Source organism: Equus quagga, chromosome 12 (genome assembly GCF_021613505.1).
Source record: "Equus quagga isolate Etosha38 chromosome 12, UCLA_HA_Equagga_1.0, whole genome shotgun sequence".
NCBI lineage: Eukaryota > Metazoa > Chordata > Mammalia > Perissodactyla > Equidae > Equus > Equus quagga.
The window spans coordinates 46,100,060-46,125,915 of record NC_060278.1 but is presented as its reverse complement, the minus strand read 5'-3'; the positions used below and the strand labels follow the sequence as shown (position 1 = coordinate 46,125,915).

The 25,856-nt window shown below is 42.2% G+C and overlaps 1 protein-coding gene across 3 annotated transcripts in view; it reads left to right on the top strand.

Annotated features, from left to right (window-relative positions):
• The window catches only part of TGFB2 (transforming growth factor beta 2), an 83,037-nt gene that overhangs the window by 7,506 nt on the left and 49,675 nt on the right, over window positions 1–25,856 (top strand). For 2 of the 3 annotated variants that reach the window (XM_046679602.1, XM_046679604.1), the window contains exon 2: window positions 8,244–8,327. The exons of the other annotated variant lie outside the window; for it this stretch is intronic. In XM_046679602.1, the coding sequence (XP_046535558.1) occupies window positions 8,244–8,327 (84 nt within the window). The remainder of the gene's footprint in view (window positions 1–8,243; window positions 8,328–25,856) is intronic. 3 annotated transcript variants of the gene reach the window in all.

Here is a 25,856-nt window from a genome sequence, read left to right as displayed (position 1 = left end):
TTCAGATGCACCATTATTTTATGTACCACTAAGACAGAAGTATTACTGACAACTGTAACGTGCCATTGCTTACAAGAGATATGAAAAAGAGATATTTTAGAGATATTAAAATTTGATTGAAAGTGATGCCCTGGGAGCCACTTCCACTAGCCTGAGGTGTCTTGGAACTTCCCTCTCATTCTCTTCTTTGTAACTTTCACTCAATGGATCTATTTCCCTTGCTCCCTGGGATTATTCCTTCCATGACCTTTACCACTTAAGGGGCTGGGAACAGAGACTGGCAGGGCTGGTAAGCTACCATGTCTAGCACTGTCTATTCCTCGTATATGAAGGCCTTGAAGGTTTAGGCTTCTTAGGTAAGATTTCAGATTTCTTAGATAACAGCCAAGAGCTTTCAGGATCTGGCCCCTCCTCCTTGCTCGGCCCCACCTCTCTTTAAATACCTGCATGAAAACTACACTCCAGCTACATTATCCTCTTTGCCTTTACCCAAATGAGCCATTTATTTTCGTGCCTCTGGGCCTTTGTTTTTGCTATTTCTTCCACTGGGAGATCCATCTTTTAACTCCTTTAAACATCCTTCGAGTTTTACTCAGTTGCTGCCTCCTTTTGAAACCGTCTTTGATTTTCCTAGTCATATTTAATTAGCTCTTCCCTTGCCCTCTCACAATCCTGATATTCATCTCTAACTCGACTTCTGTTCTTTCGCTGTAGGTAAAATCTGGCTGTGTTCTGACCTGTCTTCTTCATTGGTTCGTAAACTGCCTCAGAACAGGAACTGACTCTGACTTATCTCTGTTCTTACAGAAACTGGCACATTGTATTTGCTCAATGAATGCTTCATAAATGAATGAGCATTTCCCTTTAGAGAATTAGATTGAACCACCGGAAGAAGGATGTATGAGTTCAAAGCATTAGGATCAGGAAATGTGGAGAGATGAAATCTACTCACCTTTGTTTTCAGGGAAAATGTGCCTGATGCATCACATCACTTTGCTAAAGGTGATAGAGGCTTCTCATAACCATACATTTCCTCTTTCCAGTTTCACAGATAATAATGAAAATGATGGTGATAATGATGATGATGAAAGCTAACTTTCACTGGGTACATACTGTGTGCCAAGCATAGTTTTAAATATTTTACACGTATATACTTATTTAATCCTTACGAGCAACCCTATAAGGTCCTTAGGAGTATTTTCCCTGTGACTTATGAGGACATGGACACAGCTATTTCTATCAGTGATGTCTTATTGGAAGTAAGGCTTTTAGTTACCACAAATCATAGAGACCAGGACATGAAGAGCATGACTTTTCTGGCCCTCTTGCAAAATGATGTAACATAACCGTGAGAGAGTGGTGGCTTTCCTTCTCCTACCGGAAATCACATTCATAGGCTCTGGATTTTTTCCCTAAAAAAGGAAATAGACCTGTGAAGACTTGCATACAACCCTGGGTCTTCTTTCTTGCCTCTCACACATTCAGCTCATTCAGCTTTTGTCTCTGCACTTGGTTGACATAAAAATTGTGATTTATCAAGTCTCTTGGTCTTGGTCTTTAACTGCAACCATTTTCTCCCCAAAAGTTTTGGTAAATTTGATTGATAGGGCATTCATCTTATCTCTTTCAGAGAATTCATTTATTTGGGAAGGCAGGATAGTGTCATACAATGAGCATGGACTTTGGAGCCAGACCGACCCAATAAGTAAAAGAAGGAGCATAAATAGCAGGGAATTGCACAGTAGGAAGCTCAGAGGCTGAAAAGGGGAGGTGGCATCAAAGACAAGGAGTCCTACTCCAGGCCTGTGGCAGTTGTTATAATGTGGTCTTGTTCGGTTGGCAACTTGGCTGTCTCAGTGTAATTTAGTAAAACTGCCTCATTGACATTTAAGTTGCTTCCTGCTGAATTCAGATCTGCCCTTAGTGGCTTTTTGGCCAGGTTGAAACCCCTTCACTTAACCTGACCTCAGTTTCTTCACTTGTAAAGATAAAGAAGGTATTACCTTCTCCCTGGGGTTGTAAAGGATGGACAATGGCATGTACAAAGAAACACCCAGTACAGCTGCTTCAGGCTGCTTAGTAAGCCAGCTTTGCACGGCAGCTATTCATTCACTGAGCCTCATCGAATCTCAAATCCCATTAATTTTAAGATGCACCATTATTTTATGTGCCACTAAGAGAGAAGTATCATTGCCAATTAATTATAACATACCATTGACTATAGGAGAGAACAGGGATTTTAGAGGTATTAAAATATGAAAAATAGGTGAAATCCCGTAAATGTTTGTGGAATGAAAGAGTAGCAGCAGTCCATGTGCGCAGAGCACAGAGTGCTATACTAGAAGCACATAGAAAATAAAACTAAGTGTAGGTGTGATATCTGCCCTCAGAAAACTTTCCTTTGTAGTAAACTTTAAGAGTCGCCAACTCATAATATCCTCCTCTGGAATCAAGAGCACGAGGCCCACGTATGTGTTCCTCCCAGCCAGCATGTCTTCCTATGCATGCTCAGTGTATTAATTTTCAGTTCTGATTTTTTTGACATCTCAAAATGTTTCCAGTTGTTTCGAAGGGTATATCAATTTTTAGGGAGAAATGTTTAAATTATTTTAACAGATCTCTCTGAATAGGCATATGAGTCACATAGCACTCACCTCTTTATCTTTCTGGGCCATAAAGTCTGAAATCCAACAAAAGACGAAGGGAATGTTGTTCCTAAAAGGCTAACATGCAGAGGGGGCTTCTGTATAATGTGTTTCTGGGCCTGGTTTGGCTCCTCCTCGCAGGTCCCCTGTCTCTCATCACCTCCCCTGGTGAGAGTCTCTGCTGAGAAAGAAGCCAGGACATTTGGAGTCAAGGCTTAGCCGGGTCAGGCAGCTGCAGTTGGACTCCGGTACACCTCATGCCACCTCCATAAGCCAGCACCAGCCACAGAAGTTTCTTAGCTGTCAGGTGATTCATTTAAAAAAGGACATTAGCAACGAAATGACATTAGGGAGTAGAAGTCGCAAGAAGATGGATGAGAGGAGAGGAGAGGGTGGTTAGGAGTCACTGCAAAGAGGCTAGGAAGAAATGAAAACTTGGGAGGTGATATCAGAAAGGAAAGGCCACATGTGGCCTTGGGTCGTTGTTAACAGAGCAAGATGTTCTGTGCGTGAGGTAGCATCCTGGCTTTCCCCGGGGCAACCGAGTAAATCCACTTCAGGGATGAGAGAAACCAGTGCTGTCCAAGAGGAGTTGAGTTTACTGGGTTCAGCATCTGTTAGAAGGAAGGAAAGCCTCATGGTGCTGAGAAAGCTATCTTTGTGGACCAGGACCATCCTTTCATCCTCTCAAATGAGCACTTGGATTTGTTGCTGCCTGATAAGTCAGAAATGTGGGGCTTAGGTGTTCCTTCCACCACAACAACTTGAAGAACTTCAGGCAAATGGAAAACGCTTTCTGGATGTTGGGAAGCCCAGACATCTGAAAGTAGTTCAAATGCATTTCTAACTTCCCCGGCCAGCTGTTTGCTCTCACATGAGCGTGTTCCACATGTCTCTGTTCGCGGACACAGTGTCACTCTTCCTCTGGGCCTTCCTAGCTGCCTACACATTGATAATGATGAAGCAGGCTAGCCCTGAAGAAGAGACATTGTGTTTCTGAAAGAAGAGTCATGGAGTAGCTATTTGAAAATAAGACTGCTTTTTTGGAGATGTTTGTTTCTGGAAATACTGTAGCATCTTTCCAGTCTCATGAAAGCAAAAGAAAAATGTTGTGACTTAGACCTTGGCTCTGTTCGCTTGGCTTTTCCTATGTGACCCACACTACACTGACAAATACCACATCTGTCTTGACAGGCTAGTTCGTAAGTAACGACTCATTCATAACTTCAGGCTGCTGTAAGAATCGTTATTTGTAACTGCATCTTGTGAACGAGAAGGCACAGTTTGGCTTTGAGGAAGATACTGAAATGACCACAAGTCCACTGGTCTTTGCAAACCTATGAGGAAGCACTATCTAAAGAGAATACAGTCATTTTTTTAATGCATTTGAAGAGCACTAAAATATTTATTGTTGCCAAAACAGAAATGGGAATTTTCTAGGAAATATGACTTAATTTTTTAATTTTTGGATTCATTTCAGTGTGGGTAATTTGATGTTTCTTAGACCAAAGTCATCAGGGATTATTCTCTCTATACCATACATAGCAGTAAATTTTCCATTCCTTCTATTTGGAGACTTTATTCTTATTTTGTCATTTATTTCCCTATCCTTTGACTTAATCTCATTGTCACTTCTGCTTCGATGTGTTAATGACAGTACCATTGAAGTTGTTTCTACTTGCTTTGTAATAAACTCTTATAATTAAGTTGCTAAATTAAGACCAAAAAAGGTAGATGACTTATTCTGATTCTGCTTTAGAAGGAGAAAAAAAATATCACAGACTCAGGACATTTCTTTGCAGAAGATGGATGATTTGGTAAAGGAACTGTCCCCTTGGAGGTCTGTCAGGGGTTTCCGTGGGGAAACGTTTCCACATGCAAGCTCATACCTTGGCATTTGGGGCTCTGGAAGTTCAGGAGAGGGAAACAGGGAGGCGGGTACCAGACTCCTGGCTTTTACCCTGAAGTAGCCAGGCAGAACCCAAGCTAAATTATGGATTTCACCTCTGGTTCTGAAGCAGCAGTTCCTGTCCTTAAATATGTCTGTTAAAAATCATGTTGATTTGAATAGTGATTTAGCATTCATCTGTACCTCCTCATACTGTTAAGCCTTAGGTTGTTGGATGTTAATGGAAGTTACTGGTCAGATCTGTGAACTAAGTCCTGAACAGCCACTGTTTCACCTACTAAACTCGTACTTTTCTCCTCCAAGAAATGAGGTGGCTAGGGTACTAGTTTGTCTTGGAGAGAGCTATCTTTCAGAAGAATTCCACTGTCGGAAAATATCACCATCAATAACGAAACTATGTGTACAGAGTCATGTCTTATTTCATTAATTTTTTGGCACTAGTACCTGGATCCTAGAAAGAGGGTCTTGAGCCAAGCTGACCCCAAGTCATTATACATTTGGGATCAGCAGTTTGCCCTTTCGCAGTAACATTTGTGGGAATTCTTTAAGTAGAGTAGAAAAACTCATAGCATAGTGTCGGGGGGAAATGATAGCACCCGCTTATGGAATTGTACCATCACGAGAGAGATGTCCGTGTGGCAGTCTTGGGAGGAATTGAGGCAGGGGCTAATTTGACACAAAGTTTGCCTGAGCATTTTTAATAACATTTCATCCTGCTTAAGATATCAATGCAGGAAGAATGGCTTTATCTTTATCTCTCTTATAGACACTTTAACACTACACAAAACCACTACTTACTCAGAACAAACAGCTCTTATGAGGGGATAATTTTTTCTTGATCCACCTGGTTGGGTTGTTTTCAGGTCAAATGAGATTTTGGAAAAGGCCTTTCTAACCTATAAGTCACAAAGGTCTACACCAGTGGTTCTCGAATTTTCCCGTGCAAAAGAATCACCTGCAGTGCTTATTATAAACGCAAATTTCCAAACCTCTGTCCCCTACCCTCCATCCAGATTATTTATCAGTAGTTTTAAGGTCGGCTCCAGAATCCTGCACCTTGACAAGAAGGCCAGCTGATTCTCAGGCAGGTAGTTCAAAAATACTCTGGAAACACTGCGTATTTTTTGTTTTGCTGGTTTATTTCTTAGCTGTGTCATCACAGGCAAAAATGAAGCCCAACACTTTTATGGTTAACTTCATCTTCTTTTAGTTATTTTAATTTAAATGCAAAATTTTAATTCCGGGACTGTTTCTATCTTGTGACTTCTATGAGCCATGGTCTCCCATTATCAATTAGTGAGTGTCCAAGTACTTCTAAAAACTTTATTTCTCTAAGACTGTTAATGTCTCAGATTTTTCATAGGATTTCACATTTTACAAAGCATTTCTCATTTACCCAAAGCCTCATTGCTCTGAAAAAGTGTATCCGTACCACAGTGCCACATCAATCATATAGATTGCTGAAAATTGTTTTTTTGAAAACTAAGAATTGCTTTCTTTGGCCTAAATAATCACTATTAGCATCACTTATATCTCCATCCAATTCATGGTCCTAATTTCTGAGGCACCAGAGCGCCCTGTTGACCCTGCTTAAAGACAAGCAATTAAATAAAAAACAAACAAACAAAAACAACCAAAAAAAGAAAAAAAAAGGAAAGAAAAGATTTTCATACTGCAGCTGTACAGCAGAGTGAAAGTAAGCCAATGGTGCATACTTGAGACCTGCTTGTTGGAAATTGCAAATAAAACTAGTAACCTTGCCTTGTCCCCACCCAGAGCTCCTTCGACCTGGGTGACCTGGGGCAATCTCAGGGATCAGGATTCAATTAATAGAATTGTCCCTCTTCTGCATCACAACATCCACTGGCCTGAAGAAGGTGCTGTTTCCCAGGAAAAGGAGTTAAATCCCCCCAAGAAACGCAGAGGGCCATAGTTTGAAGAAAAAGTGTTGCTCACCAAGCGACTTATGCTCTGCCTTTCTCGGATTATACGCTTTGAGATTTTTATTTAAGATAACTTTCAGCATCTCCTTTTAGAGGTCAGATGTGAATGAGAAGAATTTGTTTGACTTGCTAATCTTGTGACAAACAGTTTATCCCCAGTGTAGCTTCCTGTCTTTGCTGACTGGTTATTTGAGGGCATTTTCTCCCTGTAAGACTGTGAAGAAGGCTCTAAAAATAAACAACATGGTTGCTTATTGGTGAGAACATATGTGAGCAGATGTCAGCTGGTAACAGCATATGGTGGCAACATGATAGCAGCATGTTGCAGAAACCTGAGTGGTGGGCCTTCATCTTTCATGCAGGCCATTCAGAGTCCCGCATCTCAGTTAAAAAGGGTTTTGACTAGAGGGTGTAATCCACACAAGGGTGAAAATATATCACTGGGATCTTGTTAGTGGGCTGGATGTTGGAGACGGTAAGTTACAGGGGATGGGAAAAGTCTTATCTATTTGAAAATTGAGAGATAAAAGGCACAAATCTGGCAAAAGAAAAAAAAAAAAGAGGGAAAGAGAGGAATCCACAAGGCCTTTGTCTTTTGTCAAAAGAAATTTACAAGTCAGGTCTGAATAGTGGCAATGCTACTTCTAAAAGACAGGCTTTGGGTGAATGGAAGGTGTGTGGATTTTAAATCTGTGTAAGGAGCTAGGGGAGAAGTATATTCCTGCCAGGCATACAAGGCAATCAGAGCTTCATCTATCAAATAAATTAGATCACTAATAATGTTACATCCCTTGATCACCGTTTATTTGTCAGTCTCTTTGAAATATGTCATCTCATTTCAATCTTCTAAAAACCCTCACGGGTGGCATTATGTCTACTTCATCTTATAGAAACAGAGGCTTGGGAAAATCAAGGGATTTGTCCAAAGATTCACGGGAAACCTCTGACAGAGCAGGGCTTTCAACCTACATCTTCTCGCGCAAAAATCCTATATTTATTATTGTCTCCACCACAGATAGGATAGCCTTTGAATGCTCAGCAATGTTTTCTCTTCAACTGGAGGTATTTTGAGGGGTATTTTCTTTTATAAGACTATAGTGGGCAATATACCAGATCTGGTTGCTGTGAATTTCAAGAAAGAGAAGTTCAAAATTTCAGGATGTAGTAACCATCACGGAAGACATGTTTAATCCATTCCAAGGAGCCCTAGATTTTAAAACTGTAGCTAAGCAGCCCCAAACCAAGATCCATTTGTATTTTTGACTCATTGGAGAAGGACTTTTCATGGGCGGGTTAGAAATGATGACAGGTGGTTTTAAGAAAACTGAAATCTAGGCCAACCAAATGAAAAACAGAGTTTTATGCTTAATAGGTAGGCTGTCTTTTGTCAAAGGAGGTCAAGGCCTTTCTTATTCATCTTTATTATAAGTAAAGGTATTTATTTTACCATTTCAGTATATAAATTGTACATTGTTATTTTAACACTAGAGCGTGTTAAAGGGAAAACTGAATTCAGGAGCCTGACCGCTGGTTAAGGGATGCCAAAAGATCTGGGACTAGAATCCAGAAACCCCTGTAGATGCTTAGTGTCTAATCTTCTGGCCCTGAGTAGCAGGGACCTTGTATTTCTGGGGGAATGATAAGTACATTCAGCGAGTCCCTCTCCTACTTTGAGTCTTTGTATAGCTCTGTGCAAGGCATCTCCTCAGTAAAATAGCTAATGACTGTGCTTTTTAAAACTCCTAGCTGTCTGCCCAGTTGTTACAACACCTTCTGGCTCAGTGGGCAGCTTGTGCTCCAGACAGTCCCAGGTGCTCTGTGGGTACCTTGGTGAGTACACTTGTCTGCTTTATACCTCATTTGACATAGTGATAGCAAGCCCATCTTGAGTGTTTGTCTCCTGCGGGGAACTTGTCAGAGGCAAAATAGAATTCTGAAATGCAGCTTTGGAGCTGAACCATCACAAAGGTGCCCCCAATATTTTAGTCAGTGTATATGAGAAAAAAAACCTATGAATAGCTTTGAAGTAATATGATGACTTGATAGCAATATGTGAAAGAGTGGATTGTGGGTGTATGAGATATGTGTTCCAGGGGTTCCAAATAGATTTGAAACATTGATCACCTGACCCTAATGGAAGACACTTTCTGGAGGGTTGAACAGAGTGGCCAGAATGTCCAGGGTCCTTTTTGTGTATCATATTTGTATCTGTTCTTATTCCTGACACTTAAAAGTCGCTCAATTAATGTTTCTTTACTGAACTGAAGGGGAAGAAGGAGATTTTCTCTCCTTTGACATTCTAGAGGGAGGCCTGAGGAAGAGTTATGCTGAAGCCATTATTTGTGACCTTCATATTGTCATTCCTGGGTTGCATGAGAAAATGGACTTCCATGGGTCAAGCCTTCTGCTGACTGGACCTGGCAGCTTGCCACTTGCTCCTGACCCTCCAAACAAGTACAGACTCCTCAGAGCCAGTGCCATGAGTTAGTCTGGGGGACACCAAAGCCAGAGGTCTCACCCTTTTCTGATTTGGAACATTAATCAATTCAACCAGGTTTTATTGAGCGCCTACTGCATGATGGGCAGTGTGAGACCACAGCAAAGATGTCTCAGATGATCCTGGCACTCAGGAACTCAGTGGCCCAAGTTGTCTCTGATCCATTCTCAGGAAGAGAGGAAATGGACTCACAATCCTGGCGTGGGTTCACTCTGCATTTTTGAGGCCCTGAGAAGATTTGGATTATTTTGATTCTAAGTGGGTGGAGGTCCTGGATAGGAACAAAATAAATGTTTTTATTACCCTGGTAGATGTCTGATTCACTGGTATATCCTAGTCTGCCATTTATCATGCTTAACCTTGCTTGTTAGGAATAAAAGAATAAAATAGTTTATTTACAGTGGCCTAAGCTAGGGTTTCCTCAAAAAGAACTGATCTATTGAGAATATGCATGTTTTTCAGTACAGAAAGCCTCACAGTGGCTAGAAGCTGCCATGTGAATGAAAAGAGGGAAAGGTTTGAATAAAAGGAGTGAAAGGCTTGATCCATGTTTTTAAAGTTCCCTTTCATAAGACAGATTATATTGTTTTTAATCTCTAAATTTGTGTTTTATTTCACTATCTAAACCAAGGAGTTAATTGTCTGACTTTTTTTTTCCCCCATTAGCTTTTTGGGAAAGAAAGGAAAGGAGAGAAGGAAAATATTTGTTGAATACCCCCCAGCTCTCTGGTACTTAGTTCACACCATCCTGGTCCTCCCCATGTTGGTCAGTTGGGCAGGGCCAGGATGACGATCCCCATTTTTCAGGAAGCTGTGCTTGGAGCAGTAAATCCCTTGTCCTCGGTCAAAGCACTCGCTACTGGCAGAGCCAAAATCTGAACTCAGGTCTGGCCTGATGCTCTCCACCTGTCCGCAGAGACCCCAAACTTTTTTGCCTTCCTTTTGCTTTACCTTTGGAATCCTGTCCCGTTAATTTTATAATTTTCTTACCTACTACTTTAAATTAATTTCCTTTTCATCTTTTCCTCCCATAGTAAGCCAGTTGAGCAGCCTACCCTGGTTCTTTGCATGGTTTTCCTTCTCGGACACTCCTCTCACTTGGGGTTACTTTTGGTCATAGAATTGCGTCAAGCTTCCCTCTTTCTTTGGTGAAAAAACATTGGAAACCCACCCTGCTCCTCAGCAAGTCTGGGAAAATCAGGAGTGTCTCCGAGGGCGTGGAGAGGAGATAGGCGCAGGCTCCAGTAGATTCCCATACAGTGGGAGGTGCCTCCACCCCACCCGGCTTCCAGGCCTCCAGGAAAGCCCTGCGGACCCCTTTCCGATCTTCCATGCAAGGCTGCTGAGCAGTGGGGCTCTGCATTTTTTTTTTGTCTCTGTTCTTAGAAATAGTAATTGAGTAAAAATGTAAGTGAGCGGATGCCAGGGGGCAGGCGTCCAGGGTCAGGGTGAATTTCTCCATGCTGAGTGTGATTCTGAACACTCGTTAAGTGAAGGCCTGCCTGTGCCAAGCAGCTCGAGGGCCATCCCTGTCACCTTGGGTGAACCGCTTCTCCATTCCAAGGAGATGCTGGGAGCGGCTGGAGGGAGCGCAGGGCCTGTGGCGCCTCCTGCTCTTCCACTCACTGTCTAACCTGGGTGTAGTTGATAACTTTGTGTTCTGACACTGAGGATTGGACTGGCAGCTCTGATGCTTCATCAGCTTTAAATAAAATCCCCTGGAGGACAGAATAGTCCTTGCTGTTCACAGCCCATGTGGCTCCTAAATCATTTTTCTCTTTTTAAATTCATCATCCCTAAAAATATTGGTTAAGATGAGGTTATCCTGCCCCAAAGTTTTCCCAATAAGATAAAAGAACCCAGAAGATAAGCAATAGAGACGGTCTCTTTTTGAACAAATGGATTAAAAGTCATGAAGGCGAATTCATTTTTTATTTTCATGTATTTACTGAGCAAGAGGCTTTTAAGTGGCTTGGTTAAGATTTAAAGATGGTGCTGCCAAAGTGTAGCCTGTGTTTGTGTCTCCCGAGGTGACATAAAAAGGAGATTCCCTGGCCTATCTCAGACCTACCTGCAGAGTCAGAATTGCTGGGGTTGGGGGACCCGAGGAATCTGCACATTTAAAAGCACTGCAGGTGACTTGGACCTCGCTCGAGCAGGAGGCACTGGATGCTTGGATTATGCAGGTCTGTTTGCTCCCGTCCTCCAGCACAGAAGGATCAGATGCAGTGGAGCCTCTGTTTGATCAGCTGGTCCTGCAGTTCTGGGACCCTGAATGCACAACACGGCTGAGTTTTCACCCTGGACTCTCCATTTGCCCAAACACATACAGATACCAAGATAGCTCTGTGGTTAATCGCACATATCACACTTATCTCCAGCTCACCATTCACCACAGTGAGGGGGACAGTGAGTGGCAAGGAAGTCATTTAACCACATTGAGGGGTGGATGCATAGTTTGGAAGTTATGGATGAGAGTGATTGCCTCCACTCAGGTGCCTTCAACTGGGCAACTGTGGAGTGGAAAGGGGATTTCAAAACTAATGTATACATGACATATATTGTATAATGTGTAAGTCAATGTCTAATGTTGAATTCCCGGAGGTCGCGTTTGGTCAAAGCACTGCCAGCCTCTTCATGGCCTGAATCCTGTTCTGAAACATTCCACGGGGTAAGGATCTAGCCAACAGTGGAATGTAAACTCCACTATCTCAGCCAAACTCAGCTTTGAGTAACTGCAATGTTCTCTTTCCGAATAGTGTTTTTCTCAACCAGAGCTATCAGAGCAGGTGAAAATCTGAGCCAGCTATTAAAAAGAAAAGTTAATGATAAATTACTTGTTATTGTCTTTGTGCAACCCTGTGCCTCTTGTTATTCTGATGTTATTTTGGAACCATTCAGCATTTTCTATCCACCCACACCAAATGGATAGTCTATAACTACTGTAGTGTTTTTGGCCATCAAACTAAGACAGAAATATCCAGTTCTCATATCTGGTCTTTATCACTAAACAGCCCACGTGGTCTGCATCACTGAAGTATGAAAAAAATGACTGATAGTATTAATTCTACTTCCCAACAAGCCTTCAATGGAAAATCTCTGCATTAACTACAAATATGGGTATGGCTTTAAGATCAATGTCAAATGCAAGCAGAGATCGTGGGAAGACTAAGGTAAAGACAAGACATTCTTAGGATGTATTGTTTATCAAGCATCCATGTGTTAGGCACCAATGTTGGCATTAGTGATACTATCAGTGAATAAAACAGCAAAAATTTTGCCCTTGGGGAGTTTTGCATTCTGGATGAGGAAGATAGGCAAGTAATTAAAAAGATTACATAAGAATGGTAGAATTTGATAAATGTTGTAGGGGAGAGAAGTAGAACAGGGTTGAGGGATGGGGAGGCGAGTTGCAATTTTAGATGAGCTGGGCGTGTAAGGGCTCATTGAGAGGGTGGCATTTAAGCAGAAACTTGAGGGAGGTCAGAGAATAGCCTGGGGCTATCTGGGGAAGAGCATTTCTGGCAGAGGGAACAGCTGCTGCTGTTCCTGACATGTTTAGGGACTATCAGAAGTGTCCTAGAAGACGAGATTAGAGAGATAATGATGGACAGGTCATGCAGGGCCTTGTAGGCCATTGTAAAGTCTGAAGCTTTTCCTCTGACTAAAATGGGGAGAAGAGTGGATTTAGCCAAGGGGTTCCCATGGCTGTTAAGTTGAGAATAGTGTCCAGAGAGACCAGGGTAGGAACAGGAAATCCAGTGAGGAGCTCTTTGTAATGCATTAGAAGGACTCTTTGCAGCTGCATTTCTAGGTGCAATTGCTCTATACCAAGAATTTCCCTTGTGCTGAGTTCTTTCTTTAGTAAATAACTTGATAGGCAGGCTACAATGGGTTCTGTATGTAGAATGTGTATTTTGGTTTTTTTCATTGTTTTTAATTAATACTCCTGAGTTATTGGCAACTCACCCCCTTCCTTTCTGGAAAGAAGCTATCTTTGCACCTTTCTATGTATGAAAATAACCCCTTGGACCTCCCATCTTGTGCTGCCAAGTGTGGAATGACAGCTGTTGAGGTTCATACTTGCTATTAACACCTACTCACAACCATCTCCCACTTGGTGTGCAGAGACAGTAGCACTAAACGCAGAGATGACCATGCATTGGCCTAGGAGAATGACCAACTCTCTTGCCCTGCGTGAAGTAGAAAGTCAGGCTTAGAAGGATCTCTGGATCTTTCCAGCTGTGCCTAGTGCATTTGCCTAAACTTTGAAATGAGGTCATGAGCCAGGGAATTTATAAAACTATGTCTCTTATCAGTCAAAAAGCGTTTCTGTTGGACTAGAGTTTGCTTTCTAATTTTTAAGTTTTGAACAGTGAAACTTTGCCCTGGGATGTTGACTATATTCCTTCATCCTTCTGTACAAGAACTATCTATTGAGTCTACCGTGTGCCAGGCGCAGTGCGAGGTCTGCCGGTAGATGGAGGAATATAGTGTAGACTCTGACTTCAGGGAGCCTACAACTTACTGAGGAAATGAAGCAGACCGAACCAACCAAACAAAGACAAGAAGCCAACATCATGTGGTTGATTATAAGGAAGGGCTCTGAGAGGTCAGAAGAAGAATTGCTTACCTTGGTCTAGAGAGGTGAAGGAAGTCTTCTTGGGGGAGGTGATGTTTACTGCTTGAAAGTTGACCTTTGGGATTATAATTTGGCAGTCATCAGGCGGTAATAGGAAGCTGCTTATGTTTTCTGGAAGGAGAAGATTTGCCCTTTCATGTTTTCTTCTTTTGTGAGCTGGCATGACTACCATCTTGATGAATCATGGAACAGCGGAAGTGCTTAGTGTGCTTTGAAAACATTGATGTGTTCCTACAGGAGACTCGCTTTGAAATACTAAGGCTAGAGAATAGGGCGGGATTGTTATATCAAGTATTAGTTATCCCAAGTTGATACATTCAGAAGACATAATTGCCCTATTGCATAAAAAATCCATGTAACAATGTGCTGTGGTATAATGGAACTCTGTGGAATAGGGCATTATTTTACAAACTCAAGATCACTAGAGCTTTCTTCTTCATCTCAATGGCATAACACAAAGATGGATCTCTCACTGATATTATATGGACTTGTGGGTTGGCTGTGGCTCTGCTCCATGACATCTTCTTTCTGGGACCCAAGCTGAGGGAGCAGCCTCTAACATGGGTGTGCTGACTTCATGGTGAGACCATGAGATGTGGCAGCTACGCCTACCTGTATTCCATTGGCCAAGCCTGATTTTAATAGGGTAGGAACAGGGCACAAGGGAGGGGCCATGTGAGGATGGGCCCAGGGGAGAGGGACAGACAACATTTTGAACAAATGATACACTGTACTACACTGTAGGTGGGGGAAGATGGGTTGGGGAAGAGAGAAAGATTTCACCCATGTTAAAAACTTTCCATATTGTGGGTATGACATGATTGGATCTGCACTGTTGCTTTATCTGTAGAATTATGAGGAGCTTTGTAATGGATATCTACTGACTAATTAGTAGGTTGACTTTATGAGACAGACATAAATGTCATCCTCTTCCCTTTTTATATATAATTTGCTCCTCCAACTGACACAAGTTTATCTGGTGTAAAAGGCACAGATGGGAGTACCAGGTTTCTGAAGCAAGTCCTGATGTGTTATGTGAAGTGTAGGTATGTCAGGGAAGCTCTGAATCTCAGGCTTACCTCCAAAACATGTAGTGACATCCCTTAGCCTTAGGGTCTCAGGTTGCCACCATGGTCCTGACACACCCAACAATACTGGGTAGATGTTGTCCACTGTAAGGATCCAGGCTAAGTTTCCATGAGAGTGTCTGTAGAGGCTTAACTGTTTGCTAGAGGGAGCATAACTTTCCTATTTCTTATCTCTCTTGTATGAGTTCCATGCCAGTTTGACGATTTCTTAAACATTGTGTATGATGTGGTTCCCTAGAAGACTGTCTAACTTGAACCTTTATCTCCTGACAGTGACCTGTCAGATAGATTGGTCAACTCATGCTCCTTCTTACTGTGTCCAGTGAGCAAACTGGCGTGTAACCTTGCCTGGCCTGGGGCATCTTCTCTGTGACCCTCAACACAGTGGCAGCCATCCGTCCGCACTGACCTCCCCTGAGCATGCTACGTAGCTTGGTGCTTGCAAGTTTATGATCACCTCCACAGCCTATTCTTAGTAGCAGCAGATGCTGAGCTTTTCCATCCTGCTCTTGGGGTCAGTGGTGGGAAAGAGCAGAAAAAAATGAAAGCATTGTTTTGCACATGGCTGGACATCTGTATTTCTGAATTGCCCTGTTGTGTGTATGATGCAACTGCTGGAGCTGTTTTGCTGAATGTGAACTTTGTGCACCGACTGGAGTCTAAATTGGTTTTGGATCCTTCTGAAATCTTAATGGTCAGACCCTATTTTTCTAAGTGATTGGGTTGTATCTTTGCTCGGAAGTGGAGCTGCAAGTGGATTCTTGTCCGCAGCAGGGGTTGCTGTTCTGCTTTCCTGGTCTGTGTTCTTGTTTTCCCAAGGCTGCTCCTTACCTCTCCCATTGTCTGTATTCAGGAGAGCAGGCCGGCAGCTCCCTGTGGCTTCAAGGATTGTTTACCCAAGGCTTACTGGTAGGGAGAGAGCTGACTGTTTTTCAGAAACTAAACAGGTGAAGCACCAAGATCAGCTAACCTCCTAGGTGTGCGGGTACCATGGCAGAAACGTGGACTAGGGCCTCAGATGTCAAAATACTCAGGTCCTTTACTGGAAGCTTTGACTGTCAAGTCTGTGGTGTCTGTTTTGTAGCTCTAGTGCAGAGATTCTCGATTTCACTAAGCATCACAATCACCTGGGGAGCATTTAATACATCCTCATGCTGGGTCCCCCTCCTGAAATTCTGACTCACAAATTGATCTGGGGTGGGACCTGACATCTTTTGTTTTCGAAAGGTCCCCAGGTGATTCTGACCTGCAACTAGAGTTAAGAACCTCTGTTTTGGGAGTTTACATAGCTTTTGCTAAAACCGAGTTTTGATCTAGCTCTCTGTGTTATAATATGAGTGAATTTCTGCATGAGGAAAAGGCATCTATTTGGGTAGGAGTGTTGAATAGGTGAAGAGAGTTTAATAACAATAAAACGAATAATAATGATACTGATAGCCAGCAGTTACTGACTACTTCTATTAGGCACTGTGCTAACCTCCTTATTAGCCCTATAAGATAAGCAGTATTATTATTCTCAGCTTTATCGATGGGGAAACCAAGGCTTACAGACAACATGTGACTGCCCCACAGCCACACAGCTAATAAGCGGCAGAACCAGACCTTGAACTTGGCCTGTCTGATTCCAGAGTTCATCCTATCAGTTACTCCCATAAGGTGATAAACTTAAATAGAAATAAGGAGATTTTGGATGAACGAATGAGATGTCAAAAAGGAGGATCCATTGAGTGAGAGTAATATGTATCTATGTATCAGGAAACCATTCTTTTCTGAAAAAGGAAAACAAGATATGTTTGGATATCTTTCTTTTTTTCTTCTAAATCCAGTATTTCTCTCCTAAAAACCTATGAAAGTTCAAGGCAGGCAGCAGGACTCAAGGGCTTGACTGCTGGTATTCAAATTAGGCAGTGGCTTCTGAGCTTAGTGCCTGTTTGTTCTCTGGGATCCCCATTTGAGGAATGGAAACGGTTTCTTCTTATATGAACATATACAAAGTATGGTGCATCCTTACAGATATCTCCTGTCCAGACTGGGCAATCACTGTAGTATGCAACATAAAATCCTGGTGTTTTACGTTTTGTTCCCTGGATAGGAACAACGTTTTTTTTTGCAGGCTGGTAATCTGAATACTTGCTTAAACTACTGCATTAATCCTTTAATGCCTGTTAAAAGATCAGAATGGTACTAGGCCAGGGCCCTAGAAATTCCATCGCCAGTTCCTGGCAGTCCTCTCTATCCCCATACATATGAAGGAATGTTGCAGATTCAGGCACCCAATAAATATTTGTTAAATTAGGGAGTGAATGAATTTTGCAAATATGGACCATACTAGAAAGAGTGCCTTGCATGTTCTCGGGAAATGGGAGAGGGCTTAGACAATTGGTATGCTCCCAGTTTCTCCATGGGGCCACGTGGTCTGTTTGCCAACTCCCAATTGCCTAACTGAGAGACCTTTTTATATACTAAGCATAGAAAATATTAATAGGCCATTTTTCTTTTAATCTTATCACCAGCTTCTACTCACATCTCTCAGCCTTGATGAAATGACACTGACTTTTTCTTTGCTCTCAGTAGCATTTTTCATATAATAAGTTAGAAAAAGTTCAGAGTCCCCGGGGCACAGAGGAGAGAAGGAGAGAAGCTCCTTGCCAGCCCACATGAAAGAGGAGAAGCCCAATTCTGCTGCATTCCTGCCACGGATAGTCCTGTGGGGACACCTGGATTAGACCCTACTCCCTCTGTGAGTTCAAACTGCTGTCACTGGAGTTATAAAGGGACAGTTAGGCCTGTGTTCTTGGGGCCTTAGCCAGACAACACAAGTATTTTTAGGGCTCTTCTTGTTTCAATCTGATTTCTGCTTGAAACTTTAATACATGCAGGCTGCACCGACACGACGTTTGAACTACTCTCTGGGTAGCGAAGGAGGGATCAGATTAGTACTACAGCCTTTAAGCAGGGTTTTTTTTTTTTTTTTTTTTTATTGCTAAATATCCAACAGGCTGAATGGAGGAAATTCGAGTCTAACCCTGGAGGGACCCCTGTTTAGTCATCTGTCTAGACAGACGAGTTCATATAATGGGCCTCTCTGTTTCTTTTTGCTTTGTTATAACAGACGGTGGTCCCTTCCTTTAAACGTTGTGAAGATGTCAACCTTTGGTTTTTTGATCCCATCCTACTGTTGATAAGCCAAGAAAGCGACTCATGTGTGAGCCAAAGATGACTCTCGAGTGTGAAAATTAGTCTGTGATGTAATAGAAAGAAAATACTCGCTTTGTGCAGAGCAGACCTGGGCAAATTCCCAGCTGTGTACTATGGGGCAAGTCAGTTACCCTCTCTGAACCACATTTTTCTCTTCTCTAAAATGAGAATTAATGTTTGGAAATCTACTCCTTCATGGTACTTCAGAAAAGGAAATTAACACATAAAAATGCCTTGCATGCGGTGGGGACTGAAAATATTGTCATCCATTCACTCATTCATTTCAAGGTGATCAGAGAAGCCTCGAACTTTCTTGTTTTTGTATTCTGAGAACTATAGGAAAACTAGAAATTCCAGCCCAGGTTTTTAATAGCAAGTTGCCGTACATGGAGAAAAGCAAGTGATATTTTTTTAAAAGTCTAGGAAAAAATAAAAAGTAGTACCAATTTCTGTAAGAGGAAAATCGTATTGGGGAGATTGTTTAAAATTTGGTAGAAGTAATTAAGGCAGAAGGACATCCTTGTTCTTAGCAAGAGGGCTTGAAACTCAGAAATTGCCTAAAAGGACTATGTGTGTTGGTAACTGTTTCTTCAACAAAGTGGTACATCTCTCTCCTCTGTTATTTCACTTTAATTCCTACTTGGATTGTCCCTGAAAACAGTGATGTGGAATATTTTGTTTGATTTAATTCAGTAAATATTCACTGAGCGTATATTGCCTCATGGGTTTGGTGCCTGAATCATCCAGGTAGATAAGAAAATGAGATAAGGAGGGATGGCTCTCTCCCGGAACAGGGAGCACAGTCAGCCCAGAGCAAAGCACTGGGGTGACACAACCTAGGTGGCAGTGGAGGCACCACTCTTTCTAGTTACATGACATCAGATTGGGCACATTCCCTCTTTAAGCCTCATTTCTTGTTTTCCACCAACATGGGATAATGCCATTGAGTACATGATACATGGCATGGCCCTCAAAACTAGTAATGTGGCTTTTGCTATTGTCATTCTTACTCTTTTTTATAGTTATCATTATATTATCCCTGCCCTCAAGTAAATTATAGCCTATTTATGGAGACAGATTTGTAAACTAACTCCCCTACACAAAGCAGAATAATTAAAAAATGCTGAATGATCTTTACAAACAAAGAGCCATGGGAACACAATGGCAGGGGGTGGTTGGTTAATGAAAGCAACTTTTAAGAGAACTGATCCCTAACGTACATAAAACAATGTTTGTACCTAAGCAGTGAATAGCCACAGCCTCCAAGTAAAAGAGAAATAGGAAAATCAGCCTCTTCTTTAACTGTTAAAGGACAGAAGCAAATGGTGTCTATGTTGATAGCAAAGCTTTTCCCATTTCACAGTACGGTTCATGACATTCTCGTACATTGAAATCCCATTAGAACCCAGTGCTTTACGTGGCTTCGGATATGGTCTGTCTGAGTCACGTCTCTTTGAATACAACTGCAATCAATAAAAAAGCCCAGTAAAAGGTGGTTAACCACAGGGACATCCCTCCCCACCAACCCCACCCCCAAATCAGCACTGTGATTCATTCGATTTAGTGTGCCTCCCCCTAATATACTTCATATTGAGAGAGACTGATGCTTCTTCAAGTATAAAGAACAGACGTCCCACTCTTGTGCTGGTAGCCTGCCCCTGTGTTGTATAGCTTGCCCCGCTCTTGACACCTGGGAAGCCCAGTCCTGTCCTGTACCTTGGGTGACTGTGGCTGGGGAGAAACTCTGCTCAATGTCATGGGTACGCAGGACAGATGCTTCCAAAGGATGCAGTCTGAGGTCCCAGAAGGCCTTACTGAGTACAAAAATCTTGCCCTCTCTCTCACTCCTCTAACTCTGGCTTCTTCCTGTATCCTCTGTAAAATGAATCCCGAGATGGGGCTCCCCACTAGCCACCACCTCCTTATTTTTCATTCATTACATATGTTGTAGCACTTTTTCCTTCTTGTTCCTACACAGAAGGGACCTGAGGCAACAGCATGAGTTGGGAATGCACAGAGAGGAGTGGGGAAGGAGAGGAAAGGAGGGTAATAGAGAAAGAGGTGTGGAAAGGGCATAGAGTCTTCACCTGCTGGCTGGGTGGGCCCTCTTGAGCAGCACCTTCCCAGGCCGGTGAAGCCAGAAGGGCGTCCGCCAGCCAAACTCTACTTGTCATCCTAGTGGTCCTTGAAACATGACCTTCTGTCACCCACAGAGGAAATCTGGCCTCACTCTTACCTTTAATTGTAAAAGCAGACCAAGAGAATGTGCTATATTTTCTTTGTTCTTGGGGAAATTTAGCACCTTTCTTTGCTCCTCCCTGATGCTTTCGTATTTTTAATCAAAGTTGTCATTTGGGAGGAGGTTTTACTTAAAAGCTCTGAAGTTAGATATCTGAAGGATAAGATGAAGCCGGTTGAAAACAGTATCCTTTTTCTGTTCTTGTGACCAAGAGCAGTTGAGCCCTGACAACATCTGACTCAGTGAAAGCCAACATTTAAGTGACTGGCTGTGATAGAGTCTAATTTTACCACTTTACTTCCTTTTAGTTAACGGAGAAAGGTGGGCCTAAAGAAGTGCAATGCGTTTAACTTCTTTTACTTCCTTAAGCAAGAAGCTACCCTTCGCTAAGGACCTAGATCTAGTTTCTTTTTTTCACACTTGACATTTGGTCAATAATAACAATAACAACAACAGTAATAATAATATTTATTCCGTCTAATAATGTAGTGCTTCTTATATTCCAGGTAGTTTTCCAGGCATTTTAGAGATCTTGATTCATTCAATCTTGGCAATAATAGATAGGTTTTATTATTTTCTCCATTTCACACATGGGGAAACCAAGGCACAGAAAGAAATTGAATAACTTGCCCAAGAAAATAGCTATTAAGTGGTAGTACCAGGGTGCACACCCACCATAACTGCCGCTGTCACCATTACTCACTCCCATTAATTGGAAGCTCAAGTCAATCACAGATCATGTGACACTAAAGCCACAGGATGGTGTAATGGTTAAGGGCACAAAACTCTAGAATGGAGATTGCTTAGGTCTGTATGTTTGGAGAGAAGCAGTCCACTCTGGAAGTAAAGTTCACCTGGCCTAAAATAGAGAAATCATTGATATATTAGAAACCTATGTGATACTCATGTAGGCGATGCTCCTTGGGGTCTAAATTGTAAAGAACAATCGGCATGCCAAGTTCTCTTCAGATAGGTTTTTTTTGAGCGAACCCCTTTGATTAGCAAACAGTACAAATGTTTATAGAGTTGGAGGATTTTTAATATCTTTATTTGAATTGCACAAAGCAGCCAAATGTAGTTTGGCCCTGGGCTGCAGCGTATATGCGTCTGGATGCCAAGAAGCAACTGTGCTCCGCCTGGGATGCCAAGCATTCCAGACCTGTTACCTTGTAAGTGTAATATTTACCAGATTTTTGCTTCATCTGGAGATGAGGAGCAGAGCTGAACAGAGTGGGGGTGGGTCAGGCTGCTGGGAAGGGAGCTCAGTGTTCAGAGGAATCCCTGAATGACTAGGTAGCTGGGAAGGGGAACAAAGATTGCCAGAAACAGCCCTTTTGCTGGGAACTTGGAATCTAGGAAAAAATAATAGAGGCTAACGCGTTAGGGTGCTTAGCATGTGCCAGGCACAGTGCTAAGTGTTTTTGCTTTCACGATTCTATTTTATCCTCACAGTTGTATGAGGTAGATGCTGTATTGTTCCCTTTTTATAGATGCGGAAAGGGTAGTTTCAAGAGTTAGGTGGATTGCCCAAGGTTCTGTTCCAAGATCTGTCTTTATTTTTACTTTAAAACTGGTCTAGAGCAAGAGATGAGAACGGCCAAGAGAGGCCAAACTGAGCGGAGGCAGTCCCTGTAACCTCTGCTGATTCCCCCTTCCTCCAACCTTGCCAACCTCCCTGCACCACAGGTGTTATTCACATCTTACAAATGAGGAAACTGAGGCCTAAAGAAGTTAAGAGGTTTACCCAAGGCCAGCTTTTCAGTGGCAAAGCTGGGAGTAGAATCTGGGTCTGCTGAATCCCAACCTTAAACCTCTTTGTGTTACAGCACGATGTCTTCCTTAGGCACCAGTGCCAAGATTGCAAACAAAACCAAACCCTAAAACTGGACAAGCCCAGCAATCTGTGATGTTCCTGAAAGAGAAGGGGCTTACGGCGGAGTTCCAGACAGTCTGTACTGAACCCGTATGTCAATAAACAGGGCTAGTAAATGAGTTAATGTTATTAGGAGGGTGTGAGTGTGTGTGTGTGTACGTGTGCACGCAGTGGGGCAGTTGTAGGCTGGAGCGAGGGAGAATTATTTTCAAATTGCAGAGATCAGCAGTTACCAGAGAAGCACATGTATAATGTCCTTCATTTTACCTTCATTGTCACTTCATCTGATGAGTAAACAGTGACAAGATCGCCTAGGTCAATAAAAGGAGACAATTAAAGCTAGTTCTAGTTCTTTCAGCCCCTACCAAATGGAGGCTGCCATTAGGACTCTCAAGAGAGCTGTAATTTTTGGAGGGAGAGGAGTGTTTGTGTGAAGATTAAGCCATAGCATTGGAAACAGATGCCCATCCCCCACCTGGAAGCTCCCAGGGCCATCTTCCAATGAGGCTGGAAACAGAAACAGAAAATCCTTCTTGCTCCAAGCCCCTTGCGAGAACCTTTATTCTCTTACTGTGCCCTTTGGTTTGGGGGTTTATGCTTTGGTTGAATCTCACCCAAAAAGCAGTATTTTTAGCCAAAGCTGGAAAATTATAAAAGCAAAGGTGTGAAATGAAGCTCTTTGGTTAGTGTTGTCAGTGGAAGAGCCATCCCCCTAGCATGGAGAAAGTGTTCTCCAAGATACACATTCCGACCCGAGCAGGGCCCCTGATTCATCGAGGTGCCCGCGGAGGCGAGACTGATAAAGTGACTTGTCTTAAGCACTTGGTTTTGCTGCCAAATTAAAGTAGGTAGGCAGGTTTTTTCTCTGTGGAAATTCAAATTTTTTTCTCTACTGGCTTTGCAGCACCGCTGTGCCTGTTGGACATTTGGGCAGAGGAACTGAATCCAAAGAATGATTTTTCCGTCATTTCAAATCTTTTTTTTCTTTCTGTATATACTAAATACTTTAGTTATGCTACTATTTTGTTGAGTTGGTTTTGATTCGTGAGTGGCTTTGGTCTATAAATTCCCTCTTCTAATTTGGTTTTGGTATAAGGTTACACTAGCCTGCTAAAGTGAGTTGGGGAATATTTCCCCATTGCTTTCTCTGGAAATGTCTGCCTAGATTGGAATGATATATTTCCTAAAAGTCTAGTGAGATTCCTTTGTACAACTGCCTGGGACTAGTATTTCTTTGTAGAACATTTCATTATGATGTTATTTTAAAAATATTTATATGAGTATTCATCCTTCTAACTCCTTTTCTCCCCCATTCTTAACTGAAGTATGATTTACATACTAGGAAATACACAGATCTTAAGTGTGCAGCTTGGTGAGTTTTGACAAAAATATACCTATATCTTCAACAAAATCTTAAAGTAGAAGACAGTCGAGTACTTACTTGGAACAAAACAGCAGGTGTTTAGGGAAAAGGGTCAGGATTAGGAAAAGGAACTAAAGTTACCAACTCTTGCTCCCAACACGATGCTAAGACCATCTTCAAATGCCGCCTCTGCTGTCCTGAGGAGCTCCGATCTTTTTTTTTTTTGGTTAAAGATTTTATTTTTTCCTTTTTCTCCCCAAAGCCCCCCGGTACATAGTTGTATACTTTTAGTTGCGGGTCCTTCTAGTTGTGGCATGTGGGATGCTGCCTCAGCGTGGCTTGATGAGTGGTGCCCTGTCCGTGCCCAGGATTCAAACAGGCGAAACCCTGGGCCCCCACAGCGGAGCACGCGAACTTAACCACTCGGCCACGGGGCTGGCCCCCAGGAGCTCCCATCTTAAATGGGCATTCCTTCTCGAGCGCTGGTGGTATGAGGAGGTAGGATGTGCTGTTTCTGTTTTGGTCACTCATCTCGCTTTTTGAAAATAAATGTTTATGGGCATGAGGAGGTTGTTAATGGACACAAGCCTGCTGTGAATTGTTTTTACAGTCTTCTTGGGAATAATTAGGTTTGGGAATTAAACCCAAGATGATAAAGAAAGGTTTCTAGGAAGAATAAAAAGCGAAAGGAAAGACAGATCCCAACCAGGAGGAAAGAAAACTATGTGATAAAGCCTTAACTTTTGGATTCTGCCCTGGGATATTACAGCAAAGCTGTAGAGCTGAATTTATGATGTAAACAGACGTTTAACTGGCAGCCTAAGAGCATAAATGAAGTCAGGTTTACACAGGATCTGAAACCCGGTTTCGTCCATATATAATCCTCCTGGGATGTGTAAGTGATCCTTAGGAGGGTCCAAAATGCAAGGCAGGAAAGAGTGTGTCTTTTCTAAAGATGTAACATCTATTGTAAATATGAATCTACATTAAGAAATAGCAAGAACGTTTTGAAATGCAATGACAAGACTGCTAATTTGCCCTTCACAAATCCCTTTTCTTTTTGATGGGAAAGCAGGTGGCATGGGGGGAGGGGAGTCACAGGCCTTCAGTGTCACACAGGCTCCTGTTGACTTCATCCTTACTGAGAAGTGGCAATCCTTGTATAACCCATTCATCCCCTTGACAGTGATGTTTGGGAGTTTTTTACTGAAGAATGGAACACAGCTAACATGTCAGAGGACTTGCGAGATTTGGTATATGTCCCATGGGTCAGGTTTCAAGAAGTTAGAAGTTGCAACAAAATTAACTACAAGCTTCTGAAGAACTTTCCCTGAAGGACATTTTTGAGTGAGAAATGTTGCCTTTGGATTTCCCTACCTAAAAAGGTAGATAGAGAGTAAACACATACTGACAAAAAAGTACCACCTTCTGGAGCCTCCCCCAAATTGTGAAATGGTCCAAGAATGCCTTCCCTCCACCATTCTCCTTCATTTCAGCATCACAGTTTGTCATGCATGGCAATTTTGTGGTGGTGTGACAGTTCTGTAGAAGTGAGATAGAGAGAAAGTTTTCTTAAATAATATGAAGTAATTCAGGTTTTTTTCCTGCTCCTATTCCAGAACATCTTGGTTTATTTTTTTTAAAAAAGGGAGAAAAAAAGAATTAAGTAATGTAAGTGATTTGAGTGCATGGGGTGCTTGTCTTATTTTTAGTGCTGTATCTTGTCATTCATTATTTTATAGGATTAGAAGATATAATATTTTTCACGTAGGTAATTAAAATAGCTATGTATGTTGGAATAGAATTAGAATAACTTGAGATGGAAAAAGCATTGCAGGTATGTGAGCTCTTTGAAAAACTGAGAAAAACCCGTATGTTAAATGCTCTACCACGTGCTATAAACAAGATCATGTATAATAGGGGTCTATCCTACCTTTTGAAGTGAAGGACTAAAAGTAGTCCATTGTAAGTCCCTTCCACTCTGGCGCACCATGTTATTAGCTGTGTGACCAGAGAGAAATTATTTAATCTTCCTTAAGCCTTAGTCTCCTTGTCTGCAAATTGGAAATGAAAATAATATGTACCTCATAGAGCCCTTGCGAGGCTTGATAGAGACGATGCAGGTAAGGCTCTTAGCTACTGTTTTTGTTATTGGCGCCTTACGTACTGGCAGCCTGACTTTCCAGACAGTGGATTTTCCATGCATTTGCCTCACCTCCTTCTTCCTTAAGCTCAGGGGGCATATCCAGTCCATTCATATCCCTAGAGTCTGGCCAACAAGGACAGAAGGTGAAACTCAAATCTGTTGAGAATGGGTGGTTAAAATGAAACTTGGAGGATAACCTGTAGGGGGCGTTCAGTGAAGCCAGGAGAACAAGTGAGAGTTGGCTGCAGGTGCTTCGGAGGCTGGCCAAGTGCACGCTGAGGCCCTGTGCAGGTATTATGCACAGGACCGATGA